The 13,253-nt window shown below is 37.0% G+C and overlaps 1 protein-coding gene across 4 annotated transcripts in view; it reads left to right on the plus strand.

The window, feature by feature from the left end:
* Positions 1 to 13,253, plus strand: part of Fat1 (FAT atypical cadherin 1) — a 112,963-nt gene that overhangs the window by 60,551 nt on the left and 39,159 nt on the right. For all 4 annotated transcript variants that reach the window (XM_048330854.1, XM_048330853.1, XM_048330852.1 and 1 more), the window contains exons 4-7: positions 4,470 to 4,531; positions 7,445 to 7,774; positions 8,299 to 8,509; positions 11,579 to 11,718. In XM_048330854.1, coding sequence (XP_048186811.1) covers positions 4,470 to 4,531; positions 7,445 to 7,774; positions 8,299 to 8,509; positions 11,579 to 11,718 — 743 coding nt within the window. The remainder of the gene's footprint in view (positions 1 to 4,469; positions 4,532 to 7,444; positions 7,775 to 8,298; positions 8,510 to 11,578; positions 11,719 to 13,253) is intronic.

Genomic DNA, 13,253 nt, shown 5'->3' on the forward strand with positions numbered 1-13,253 from the left:
AAATGTGGCCTTGGAACAGCACCTAAGCAAGAGCAGTGGCGGGCCACACAGGCCCTCAGAGCTCATAGTAAGGACAAGGGTGCTGACTGACAACACAAGCAGAGTTGAGCCTTTCGTTCATGGCCTTCCTCTAAAGCAGTCTGTGTTTTTAGAGTGGCAAGTGGGGAAGAGGTGATGGCTTGCTTCCTCCCTGTTAGTCTTCACAGGTCTGCTCTGACTTTTCCCTATTGGTTCTGGTCTTGACGCTATTCCCCTAAGAACCCCATCCTGGCTGAGTTTTTAAGGGCCAAGGATTTCCCCTTCTTCATTTATTGTGTTCCCCAGAACCAAGCATAATATACGTTTTCCTGTTGACAGGTTAAAGATTTAAAAAGTCAAGATGTTTGAAAGACTTTTCTTCCCACTGTTTAGAGTCTTAAAAGGATGAACAGATGAGTTCTGTGCTTGGTTCTGTTTTGTACTCATCTCTATCTACCTGTGGATATTGTCTACCCTCTATACTTCTCAGCCTGCCAGCTATGTACTCTCACACTTGCAGAAACAGATTTGTGGTGAAGCCATTTTCATTTTACTAACACTGACAGGGTGCAGATGTAAAGACTGGAATATTTCAAGGAAACAGTCATGTTAGACAAAGTTCTGTAGTTTTGTCTCCTCTGTCTGTGTCTTTCTGTGCTTGGTTTTATCATCGTAATTCATTCAAAATTTCAATACTGATTCTATTTGCCCTTTTGGCTTTCTGTGAGTTGGGTAATCTCTGGTTTAAAAAATAATTTAATTAACTGAGCAAGCTGTATTTCAACTAGTATAGCTTGCACATTAAAAAAAAAATAGAAGCCTTGTGTTTGAATATATGGTTCTAAAACATTTTATTTCAAATCTTAACTGCTACATTAAGACCCAAAATGACTAAAATAGAAAAGATGGATAGTTTTTACAAATGTGGGGTGAGCACATATTAAGCATTTTTCTGACTGAAGAATATTTTATTAGGTAAATTAGTTTTGGAAATGATTTTCTCAATTAATTTCATTGTACCCTGCATGTTGCTTGTTAAGTGAACTCATTTGAGAACAGAGAGAAATTATTTTGATTCATTCATGATAAAAAAATTTTTTTTCTCTCATGCTTCTTAGTTGAAACAACTTTATAATTAAGACTTTGTATTTCCTGGGCTCTAAGCTATTGTTTGTAATTATTGTTAATAGGGTTGTTAAAGGGTATGTGGGTAGTTTTTATTCTATTATGGAGGACAAAAGAGTATGAGAGCTAAGATATGCAAAGATAGGCCTAATCAACAATTTATGCTTGACTATCAGAATTCTAAGCTCTTGGTGACTCTCCAGAACATTTCGGCCCCCTCAGATGCAGACAGCCCATCTCACGTTACCCATAATAAAAATTACACCATTTGGGAAAAGCCTTTATGGGAGCCAAATGTTACAACACTGAAAGAAAGGTCAAGATATAGGAGAGAAGACTCGTAGACTGACCACAAAAGAGTAGCCAACAGTCCTGCTTACATAGCTAGAAAAGAAAGGGGTGCAGCATACCTGTGCTCAGATTATAATTCCATCTCAGCATGGTTTCTAGTCCAGCCAGCTCCAGGCCTCACATAAGAACTGGCTCTTTTATGCATAGAGGGTCCCTTAGTGTTAGATAAATTTATGAGGTCAATTTGTAGCTGTTAGTGGCTGAGAAGAAGACATGATGCCTGCTGTGTCACTCTGCACACATTTTTAATAGAATTGGTGTAAAGAATACAATGTTTTTCTAGATCAAGGAGAGAAAAATACCTAATTTTTGTCCTTTCATTTCTATTTTTAATTTAAAGGTACTTGCAGAAACTGAAAATAAAACACAACGTTATCAAAGGAAACACTTACTTAGGCATTTTTCTGCTTTGCCCTCTATTTTATTTTCTAACTTGCCTTTGTTTTTGGACCTAGTAGAATGAATCATGATTAACCATGGTTATTTTATTTTTAAAACTTTTTTTGGAAGTCACAGTTCTCAGTTTATGGGGAGCTGAAATAACTATTATGCAGAGAATTAGTCAGATTGGTGTGATAGGAAGGAGAGAAATAACTCATTTGGGCCTCAGGAAAACAACACTCTTAACTCCAAATTTGTTAATGACTTGATTTACTGGTGGTGATGTTGGCAGGAAAAACTTTAGCTTGGTCACTGGAATTCTGAGCTGTTTCTGTGAAGTGTATCTGTAGGATTTAGACGGCATACAAATCCACACAACATTGTAGACATGCATAAACATTCACAGTGAAGAAGTGGATCATACTGTTAATTGTATATTTCATAACTGCAGTGTTCATAACATGTAAGCATAAGGAAGTCGTATTTTGGGTTCATTTTTGAAATAGTTACTTTGTCAAGCGGGCCAAGAACTGGGCGAGGATTAACAGGAGTGAGAAGTGTTGAAGCACAGAGGCAAGAGTGACTATAAACAGAATAAATCCTACCGGACAGAGTGCAGCATGTTCAGATAGCGCTGTCAGGGTGTTAATCTTTCAGTGTGGTTCCTTGCTGTCAGGTAAAAGCATACCTTTAAAACACTCTTGGCTTCCTAATGATTTCTTGTTTCATTAAGAGATTAATCAATTAGTCAATTTAATGGGGTGCTGGGAATGGAACTGAGGGCCTCACAAATGTACTCTACTACTGAGTGTTATTCCTGGCCCTAACAGTTTTATTCTTCAGAGTTCATTCTGTGTGAAATTTCCATAGGAAGCACTGATTTTTACACCCTGAGGGGCTCATGGCATTAGGAGAAAGCATCAGGAAGCCTCTGACAGGATTCTTTTTTAGTGGAAAGGATGTGAATTTAGAAAGAATTTTTTTTCCACAGTAATTTTGCTCAGGCTGTCCTTGGACTGCGATCCTACTATCTCTACCTCTTGAGCAGGTAGGATTACAGATCTTTCTGCTACCACACACCCAGCCTAATTTTATGCCTGGTCAGTCTAGAACTTTATCTTTTCTTGTTTGTAGACCCTTAATAAATATAGTCTCTCCCTTCCTTCCTTCCTTCCTTCCTTCCTTCCTTCCTTCCTTCCTTCCTTCCTTCCTTCCTTCCTTCCTTCCTTCCTCCCTCCCTCCCTCCCTCCCTCCCTCCCTCCCTCCCTCCCTCCCTCCCTTCTTACAGTTATTATTACTTGTTTTGCTTTTGAGACAACCTTACTGTATGTATAGCACAGGCTATCTTTGAACTCCGGATCCTCCTGTCTGAGCCTTCCAAATGCTAGGATTTACAGGCATGTCCCACCATACCTGACTCCACTCTATCTTGGCATTCATAACGACCTTCTCTTTCATACTTCTCTGAAATCTGTGGAGGAGGGACTTTCTTTTTAAATTTCTCTGCCTTTGGCTTCTAGAACAACTGGGATTTCGTTGCCAGGGTACTAGTTCTCAGGTTTTGATTCCCCAGTACCAGTCTTGACTGCTTATTCATTTTGTAAGGCACGGTCCTCCCAGGTTTCTGTGTTCTCTCCTTTGCTCATTGTATAATCCAAGTGAGTCTGTGCACAGTGCTCTGACTGCTTCTCCATGCTCAAGGTCTGCTAGGCACCCCAGCACCTGGACCACCCACCACAGTATGAGACATTTCCTGTAAATACATAATTCCTTTTTTCCCTTTAGTTAGCACCTTTGTATTATTTGCAGGGTATTTTCATTGCTTTCCTGAATTGTTATAATGTTAATATGATAACATCTTAAGGCACAAATTTCACACTTTTGGGGACATTTCAGCCAACTGAAAAATTTCTGTTCTCATGAACTTTGCAATATATGAAAGATATACTGGTATGGGAAGGGAAAATTAACTCTAAAAAGTTTTGACTGCTGAAAACAAAGCTCATGCCACAGTATGCTGCATTTTTGTGCCAAAGGGAAGCATTTTTCATAACCCCTTCCCCTTTCATCTGTAAATGCAGTTTGAAAAAGCCCAGTATCTACCTACAATATAGACTTTTGTTATTCTTGTTGATAAGATTACTGCTTTGTTGCACAGTAGATATTTTACTTAGGATTTTAGAGAAATATTTTAGTTTTTGGTTCAAAGAACCAAAAGTAAGTCTAGTTTATTATATGCTAAGTTTAGTACAGATTTTCGTTGAGAATCATTTGTCTTTTTTCTTTCATTGAACATTAAATGGTACTCAGGAGACTGAGATCTGAGAATCAGGCCCAGAGTTCAAGCCCTATGACAAACCAAAAAAACAAAACAACAAAAAAAAAAAACAACATTAAATGACTATTGACTGTGTAGCATTTCCTGGTAAATTACATTATTGTTTTGTAGCAGTTCTTCATTTTGGAAGGCAGATGATTCAAAGGTATTAAGACATGTTTTTTAATTTTTCTAACAACTGTATGGTTTCAGTTGCCTTGTTTTAGAATAGCTGACCTTCTTCTAGAAGGATTAATAAGCTGTTCCTCTGTTGCAGGTCTCATCACAACTACATCAAGAAAACTAGACCGAGAGCAACAGGATGAACACCTATTAGAAGTATGTGTTTCTTTACTTTTAATAATTTAAACAATGCTTCCAGTTGTATATGTCTTAAGAAAACTCAAACTTGCTTCCATTAATCAGAATATATAACTGTTGATATTTTATTTTATTAGCTTCTGGTCATTGATAAAAAGAAAATTATCATTATAAATATAGCTCATGTCCCTTTGTCTACCCCAGAATATGTATAACTTTGTGTTTTAGATACCATATGTGCACACACACACATATACACCCAGGAATAATATTTGTAACTTTCATTGTCATTTACAGAAGTAACATTTCTCTGTGTACAGCCTACAGCTTCCTTTTTCTTTGGTGTTACGTTTTTGAGCTATATTGAGATGGTAGACATCTAGTTTAAGCTATTGAACTGTAGCTAGTTTCCAGAATTTTTTATTTTTATTCTTACATTATCACATGCATTTTAACTAATTTTTTGTGGTTTTAAGATTATTTCTAAAATCTTTTGAAGTAAAAGTAGAGTGAAGTCAAACATGTCTTCTGAAATGTTCTCTTTGAACAAGGCTTTTCACTCCCAGATTAATTGATAATGTTTTCTGGTCTACTAGGCAGCCTGCTTCTAGCTCATAGTAAATAGTTTGCAGAGGTGAGGTTTAGCAATATTTGTAGGAGGAAGTTGGAATGTAATGTGGAGAGGGCTAGGTGCTATTGTCCTCACACTATGGAGATGTAAAGAAAAAGGCACACTATGAGAAGGAGCAGAACAGACTAAACCTGCCACCTCTGTCCACATTTCTTTATGATATCTGGGAGCTCAATCTGGAAAAGCACATACTTTTCTATCCCATCTATTCCAACAGCATAGGTAACCCCAAATTCTAAATGAGTGTTCTCATTCTCTTTCTTTGTATGACTGCTGTTCATAATGTTCATAATGTTGTCATTCTTTATTTTTATTTAATTTTATTGTCAAAGTGATGTGCATAGGGGTTACAGTTATATACATAAAGTAATGAGTACATTTCTTGTTGAACATTGTTACCCTCTCCCTTGTTTTTCTCCCACTCATTCTTTGCTGAATGTTCCTAACTTTGTCAGCAAAATACTTAGTTCTCAATAGCTCTGCAGTGTGTGTACAGATAGGTACGAAGCAGTGCAGGCATGTGTATGTGCATGAATTTCCTTCCTGTGTTTCATAGCCATGGTGCTTTTCCATTAGAAATTTTGACATATTAATTACATTAGAGTTTGGAATAGGTTCTGTTGTTCCCTTGAATTCATTTTCTTTATTATAGAGCAGTACTTTGGGTTTTCATTCAGTGTCTACTGGAACCGATGAAGGGTGAATGTGGTTACTGAAGAAAATAAGCAGATGGTAAAAGATTGAAAATAGCAGGTTGAAAGCATTCATGCCATGGTTCTTTGCTCTCAACGTGGCTAGAACTGAAAGGTTTACATTGATTTTATAACTCACTCTTGAATTTTTTTTTCTAAATGAAAGTCAGAGGCAAGGTATAACACATTTCCTTGAAGATAATAGTAAGACATTATTGGGAAATAAGGTATTGTCATCATTTGTTTCTATGTCTCTATTGTTCTTTTGTAGTCATATATTTGAAGGTTAATGCTGGCCTGGTTTGTCTGTCTGAGAAGAGAAAAGGTTTTGTTTTATTTTGTTTTCTTGCCATTACTGTTGGAAAGTTACTGGTTATTGAATCTAAATTTAAGAACAGAGTAGTTCACTTCAGTGTGGTGGCTCACATCCATAATCCTAGTATTTGGGAAGTTTAGGTAGAAAGATCATGAGTTCAAGTCTAGCTTAGGCTTAATGATCCTGTCTCAAAACGAAACAGAAAACTTGAACAACTTGGTGATAAATACTAAAAAGCACAGTACTTGGTTGTATTTCTCTTTATGAAGACCTTAGAACTGATCAAAAGGATGGGTTTTGAGAAGTTTAACCTCGCAATAGGTTTTTTAAATTTTATTATTCTGTAAAGGACATGATAATAAACCATGTATTTTAAGCATGGTAAAACACTGCAGTTTGCGTGCTGTCGACACATCCCCTAAGGATATATTCATGCTTTGATTTACCACTGCCAAATTTCAAAAAGAAAATAGTTCTATGGGAAACTTCACTTTAATTTCTAATATTTTAGTAGCCAACTTGGAAGGAGGGATGAGTGAGGAGAAAATGGTTATTACTAATAATGTGATAAATGAACTATAAGGGTGAAATTGACTTTCATGCATATACAATTGTCCTGAAGAATCTCTGATCTATATTCCTAAACTGAGTCAATGGACAACTTAGTGAAAATGGAAATCCTTTAACATTTCTTTAACTAAGAATCTTGGTTGACAAGTGTTTTGTCTACCCTCCTATGCATTTAAATCTTCTGAATAAGAAAGTAGCCAAATGAAATCAAATAAATCTTTAATATTTTCCATATAGTTTAAAATATTGCTTTGACATATTATTGATAAAACTAAAATGACAGATTTTTTAAAAATGCAATAGATGTTAAGTAGAATTGGCTTAAATATACTGGGTATATTTTTTTCCTTAAATGAATCTTTAAATATTTAAAGCCATATCTTTACGTGTATGACTGAAGAATAGTAAAGCCTGGTAGCTTCACATTTGGTCAGAGTTCACATTGCAGTGACCGTAGTTAGGAGGAAAGACTACATGGTCATGGTAAGGAAGACCTGAGGGTACCGGTGTTTTCCTGGCCACTGTTCAGCTCCCTGCATCCCAGGAGAGCGGATACTTTACATCCATGAGGGTGTTGCTGAAGTGAGAAGAGATGGATGACATGGGCCTCCTGCCTTGTGAACTGATAAAGCATATACAAATGCTGCTTGTCTTTAGATAGAAGGTGTTCACTTGTTCTGTGCTTTTTAAAACATTGTTGATCTATTACCTTTACACTACAGGTTACTGTGACAGACAATGGTATACCCCCCAAGTCAACCATTGCAAGAGTAATCGTGAAAATCCTCGATGAAAATGACAACAAACCTCAGTTCCTTCAGAAGTTTTATAAAATCCGACTCCCAGAACGGGAAAAGCTAGAACGGGATAGAAATGCCAAACGAGAGCCTCTGTATCGAGTGATTGCTACAGATAAAGATGAAGGGCCCAATGCAGAAATCTCCTACAGCATTGAGGATGGAAATGAGCATGGCAAATTTTTCATTGAACCCAAAACTGGAGTGGTTTCATCCAAAAAGTTTTCTTCAGCTGGAGAATATGATATTCTTTCAGTGAGTGAAGATCATAATCTGAATTTCTTCCTTGACTGTGAATTTGGTATCATAACTCTTCCAACTCTATTCAGGAAATGGATTTAGTATTTGTAGTCCAGTTAGGCAGTGCTCTATTATGGTTGAGAAATAGAAGTTTGTTTTTTCTTTAGCTTTCTTTTTTTTTTTTTTTTGGCCAGTCCTGGGCCTTGAACTCAGGGCCTGAGCACTGTCCCTGACTTCCTTTTGCTCAAGGCTAGCACTCTGCCACTTGAGCCACAGCGCCACTTCTGGCCGTTTTCTGTATGTGGTGCTGGGGAATTGAACCCCGGGCCCCAAGTATACGAGGCAAGCTCTCTTGCCACTAGGCCATATCCCCAGCCCTTCTTTAGCTTTCTTGAATCAAGTGTGGAATGTGTGGTATACACAGACACAGTTATTAAGTGTTTGAAACTGGCTTGCTTGAAAACAGTCAATCCTGTGTTTCATTGTTGGACTGTAGCTACTGATTTGTTGCTTTTCTTCCCTCTGTTCCTGTTTTACAGATCAAGGCAGTTGATAATGGTCGTCCTCAGAAGTCATCTACCACCCGGCTCCACATTGAATGGATTGCCAAACCCAAACCATCCCCAGAGCCAATTTCATTTGAGGAGTCAGTTTTTACCTTCACTGTAATGGAAAGTGATCCAGTTACTCACATGATTGGAGTGATATCTGTTGAGCCTCCTGGCACACCCCTGTGGTTTGACATCATTGGTAAGCATTGCTCACAGACTATACAAGTTTTGTCCCTGTATAAGTGACATGGAGGAAAGGTTGCTTATACTTTTCTCATTTCTGCGCAATTCTGAGAATTGAAAATTGACCAAAAGGTGGAGAAATTCCTTTAAGTTGTAATAATTGGATTATAAAAATCTTCAGTATATATACATATAACTTGTTTACAGTGAGCATTCTGTAGCCACAAAGTAATTAATATTTAACATTTAGTAAGTTTTTCTAGGTGAGTCAGGATGTTTCAGGATCCTAAATGTTTCTGTCTAACCTATACACACGTGCATACACACACACACACACACATCACATTATTATTTTTAGTGAATATTATTGGAATCTCTAGAGTAACTGTGTTTATGTGACTATCATATGTCAATGATAGGGGCTGGGGATTTAGCTCAGCAGAAGAGCTCCTGCTTGACAAACACAAGGCCCCGAGTTTGGTCCTCAGCTCTGGGGGAAAAAAATCTATATGTCAGTGATAGTAGAGAATAAACTTACAGATTTTGATTTGTATAACTCAAAAACCCTATATTGTCTGCTTCAGGGTTTTAGATTTATTTACCTCATTTTCAGTGGGAAGCATAGCATACTAGACTTTTCTATTATAAAATTTACATTTTTAAGCAAGTGTTTCCTGTGTATCATTTAGTGACCTCACATATAGAATGTAACAGATAATTCACTATATTTTCAAATTTAAAATTGGACTTTGATATCTTATCCTAATATCTATCTATCTATCTATATCTATCTACCTACCTATCTACCTATCTATCTATCTATCTATCTATCTATCTATCTATTTATTTATTTATTTATTTTTGCCAGCCCTGAGGCTTGAACTCTAGGCTTGGGCACTATCCCTGAGCTCCTTATTGCTCAATGCTAGACTTGAGCCACAGAGCCGTTTCCAACTTTTTCTGTGATTCATTGGAGATAAAAGTCTCACAGACTTTTCTGCCCAGGCTGGCTTTGAACTGCAATCCTCAGATGTCAGCCTCCTGATAGATAGTACTACATCCTACATTATGAGTCAGAGTTTTACTAAGATTTTTTTAGGCTTAGACTCGCAGTGTTCTTTGCTTCAGCCTTCTGAGTAGCTGGGATTACAGGTATATATCACCCTACTCTGGTGGTTCTGTGTTTCTTCACAGTATTTTAATTATTAGGATATTCTGAATCAAATTTATGTATTGCAGTTCACCTCTAATTGTCATCTTTATTTTCCTTGTGCCACTGCTTAGCTGAGCAAATGTTCTTTCAGAAAATGAAGCCAATAGAATTCAGGTTGAGGGATCCCAGATGGGCAGGACAGATGTTTGGGTCCCGCTCCCCTTCTTATACTTTCTCATAGGAGATGGTTGAGCTCTTCTCCATATTTGGTCATGATGAAATGGTTGTTGATAACAGGTCTGAAACTATTCAAGCTTATTTTAAGGGAAAATGTGATTTTCATAGTTACTGATAACTAATTCCTGTTCTTTCATTTTGATCGCATTTCCAGATGGTCAGAGTGCTAGCTGCTGTGCGGTACCTGACTCGGTATCTGGTTGTGTTTGGAACTGGTTTGACTGACTCTTCTTCTTCTCCTGTGCTTGCTTTCCATGCTTGCTTACTTCTTTTGGCTGTGCCAGGAGATACACTTGCTAGAGAAGTGTTTTACATCTTTCAGATGACTTGTGACCTGAACTGTACAGCAGAAGGTATCTGCTGAGATCCCATAATTTGCTTCAGATTATGAGATCTAAAATCAAAGCACCAAGTTTTCATTGAACTTTTTTTTTTAATTTCCAGTGACCGTTTTTCATTGCTATTTCTTCTCATAGTATGTATGTGGTCACCTATTCCAGTTACAAATACATTAACTACTGTTTCACTTGTTATTTATTTTTAATTATTTTTAGTAGTACACAAATTAGGAGGGTTCATTTTGACATTTTTATATATTATGTTTTGATCATACTTATCCTCCATCACCCTTTACCACAGTCCTTCATCTGATTGGTCCCATTAGCCCCTTCTGCTTCCCCCCACCCTTTTGTTTTTTTCATCTAGAGCTCTTACTCATCGAGATTCATAGTTTTAGGTTTGACTGAAGACCTTGCATGTGTCTCTGTGTTGTTTAGCTTTTTTGGTTAGTAGACATTCTGCCTTCATTTTGTTCAATTTCATTTCATTGATACAAGTATTTCTAGCTGAGTAGATTTGAAGAGTTATATTTATAATGTAATTGAAGATACATTGATGTTTTCTCTAGGATAGAAAATTTTACTTTATGAAACTCTATGTTTGATAATAGAAAAACATTTGCCAATAGTATGTAATAGCTACTTAGCAGTAACTATCACTAGTTTCTTTTCAGTTAGCATTTGCTTATAATTATTAAGTATTTATATGAAGGGAAGCATTTGGTTTTGTTGTTGTTGGTTTTTGCTAGTCCTGGGCCTTGGACTCAGAGCCCCAGCACTGTACCTTGCTTCTTTTTGCTCAAGGCTAGTACTCTGCCACTTGAGCCACAGCGCCATTTCTGGCCATTTTCTATATATATGGTGCTGGGGAACTGAACCCTGGGCTTCATGTATATGAGGCAAGCACTCTTGCCACTAGGCCATATTCCCAGCCCAGTATTTTGTTGTTAATAGTTATTTACTCAAGTAATAGGCTCAAAGTTTCATAAAAATTTCCTTTAAATAAACTCTTATATGGCCAGTAATGCTTTTAAACTGACATATAAATTAAGTAAATATTAAGAATGTCTGAAAAGCAAATTGAGATACATTTTTTGGCAGTGTTTACAGTGTTACTCTCTCTGTAGAATTGCTTTCTGGCTTCCTCTCAATTGTTGCCTCCCTTGATAATTAGGGTTCAGTATTGCCCTAAAGCATTGTATGCCTTTCTTGAATTTCAAAATACTAGCTCCTGAGATTACCTATGATGGTTATGTTAGAAGTGAATTTTTGCTGCTACTAGGTATGAGAAAGCTGCAAAATAGTTGCAGGATTTTCATCCTGTGACTTGTTCTTATGTTGTCCTAATTTAAACTAGGTGGCAACTATGACAGTCATTTTGATGTGGACAAGGGCACTGGAACTATCATCATTGCCAAACCCCTTGATGCAGAACAGAAGTCAAACTATAACCTCACGGTCGAGGCAACAGATGGAACGAGCACAATCCTTACTCAGGTGAGTGAGCTACAGGTATTGCTGGTGTGTGTGGCACAAGAGGATGGAGAGACTATCCTGCATTTAGTGTGCATGGTGGCACAGGCAGCTGCCCTCTTACGCTTGAAAACCAGACGTTGGTATGTTCGTGTAGTTTACACACAAGCCTTTTTATTTAGAGAGAGAAAATTAACTACAAATCTCTACTTGGTTTGTATATGATTAAGTAGTTACATCAGTTTAACACCTCTCTACTTGGTTTGTATATGATTAAGTAGTTACATCAGTTTAACACTTCTACCATTTTTATTTGGTTAAATTCTCTTTTCCTATTAATTCTCTTTGGTTGTTAGTATGTTTTGATGGAGCTGTACAAAAGGGACTTTACTGGATGAATAATCATTATGTGCCTTCAGGAGGAAGCACAGAGTCATTCATTTATTCATTTAACAAATGGCTTGTTGAACATTTGTCCTATGCCAGCTATTAGTTTGGAAGCCAAGTAGTATGGGCAGTAGCAGGGAAAAATTCTGCCTTTTGTGAGCTTGTGTTACAATAGGAGAAACTAAAGCCTTGTGTGTGATTTCTCTGTCCTTAAAAAGGAAGAAGTTAAGGTTAGAGAATAAAATGCTCATAAGCTCCAGTTTTTCAATCTTCATTTAGATCTTCCCCCTTTAAATCTTTTTGAGATAGTCACTGATAAATCATATAGTTGCATTAAATAATAAAAATATTATCTGTTGTGTATTTACAGTGAACAAATAAGCAAATAATCTAACCTCAGTTGTGCAAATCTTTTATTCCTTTCTGTAAAAGCTTATGATTAGTAACGGATGTTATATTGATATTGTATGTACTATGCAGTGCTTTTGTGGACTCATTTTGCAATTATTTTTCTGTACAAATTCTAGTCAATCCTGAAATTTGTTTTATTGATTGTTGTTCTAATTGTAGTGACCAGCAGAGTCATAAGCCTTGCAAGTTAAACTTTAGAAAGTGTATGCTGGAATATAAACGTGAAGACACTGCAGATATTTCAGTGTCTCTCAGAGGAGAGAAAGCTTCAGGGTACAGCTCACAAGATTGGCTCAGCAGATGTCTAGGCATCGTGAAAGTGGCCTTCCGTCAGACATGCTCATTTCTAACAGTCCCACCTGTGCCTCCAACATCTGTTGTACAAATGAATTCTTAGCAATGCACCTCTTCCCCCCCAAATTATACTTTTAGCTAGTATGAAGGATCCAACATATTGTACAAAATTAAGAAGATTAAGGGAAAAGGTAGGTAAGGAAGGACAGATGAGACTGTTGATAGGAGTAACAACGATCAAGATATATTGTATTCATAAACTGCTTTGTTAACTGGCAACTCCTTTCTACAACTACTTAAAGCTAATAAGAAAAAGAACAAGACTCACTAGCTCTACAGTGAGGCTTGGGGGTAGGGGGTGAAGCAGGGCAAGAAAACCTCAGAATGAATAATATCCATGGACACGTTCTTTTTAAAAAAAACTAGCAAATGCATTCTAGATTCATTTTCTCTTAAATTTCAGTGCT

Source organism: Perognathus longimembris, chromosome 21, assembly GCF_023159225.1.
Source record: "Perognathus longimembris pacificus isolate PPM17 chromosome 21, ASM2315922v1, whole genome shotgun sequence".
Lineage (NCBI taxonomy): Eukaryota > Metazoa > Chordata > Mammalia > Rodentia > Heteromyidae > Perognathus > Perognathus longimembris.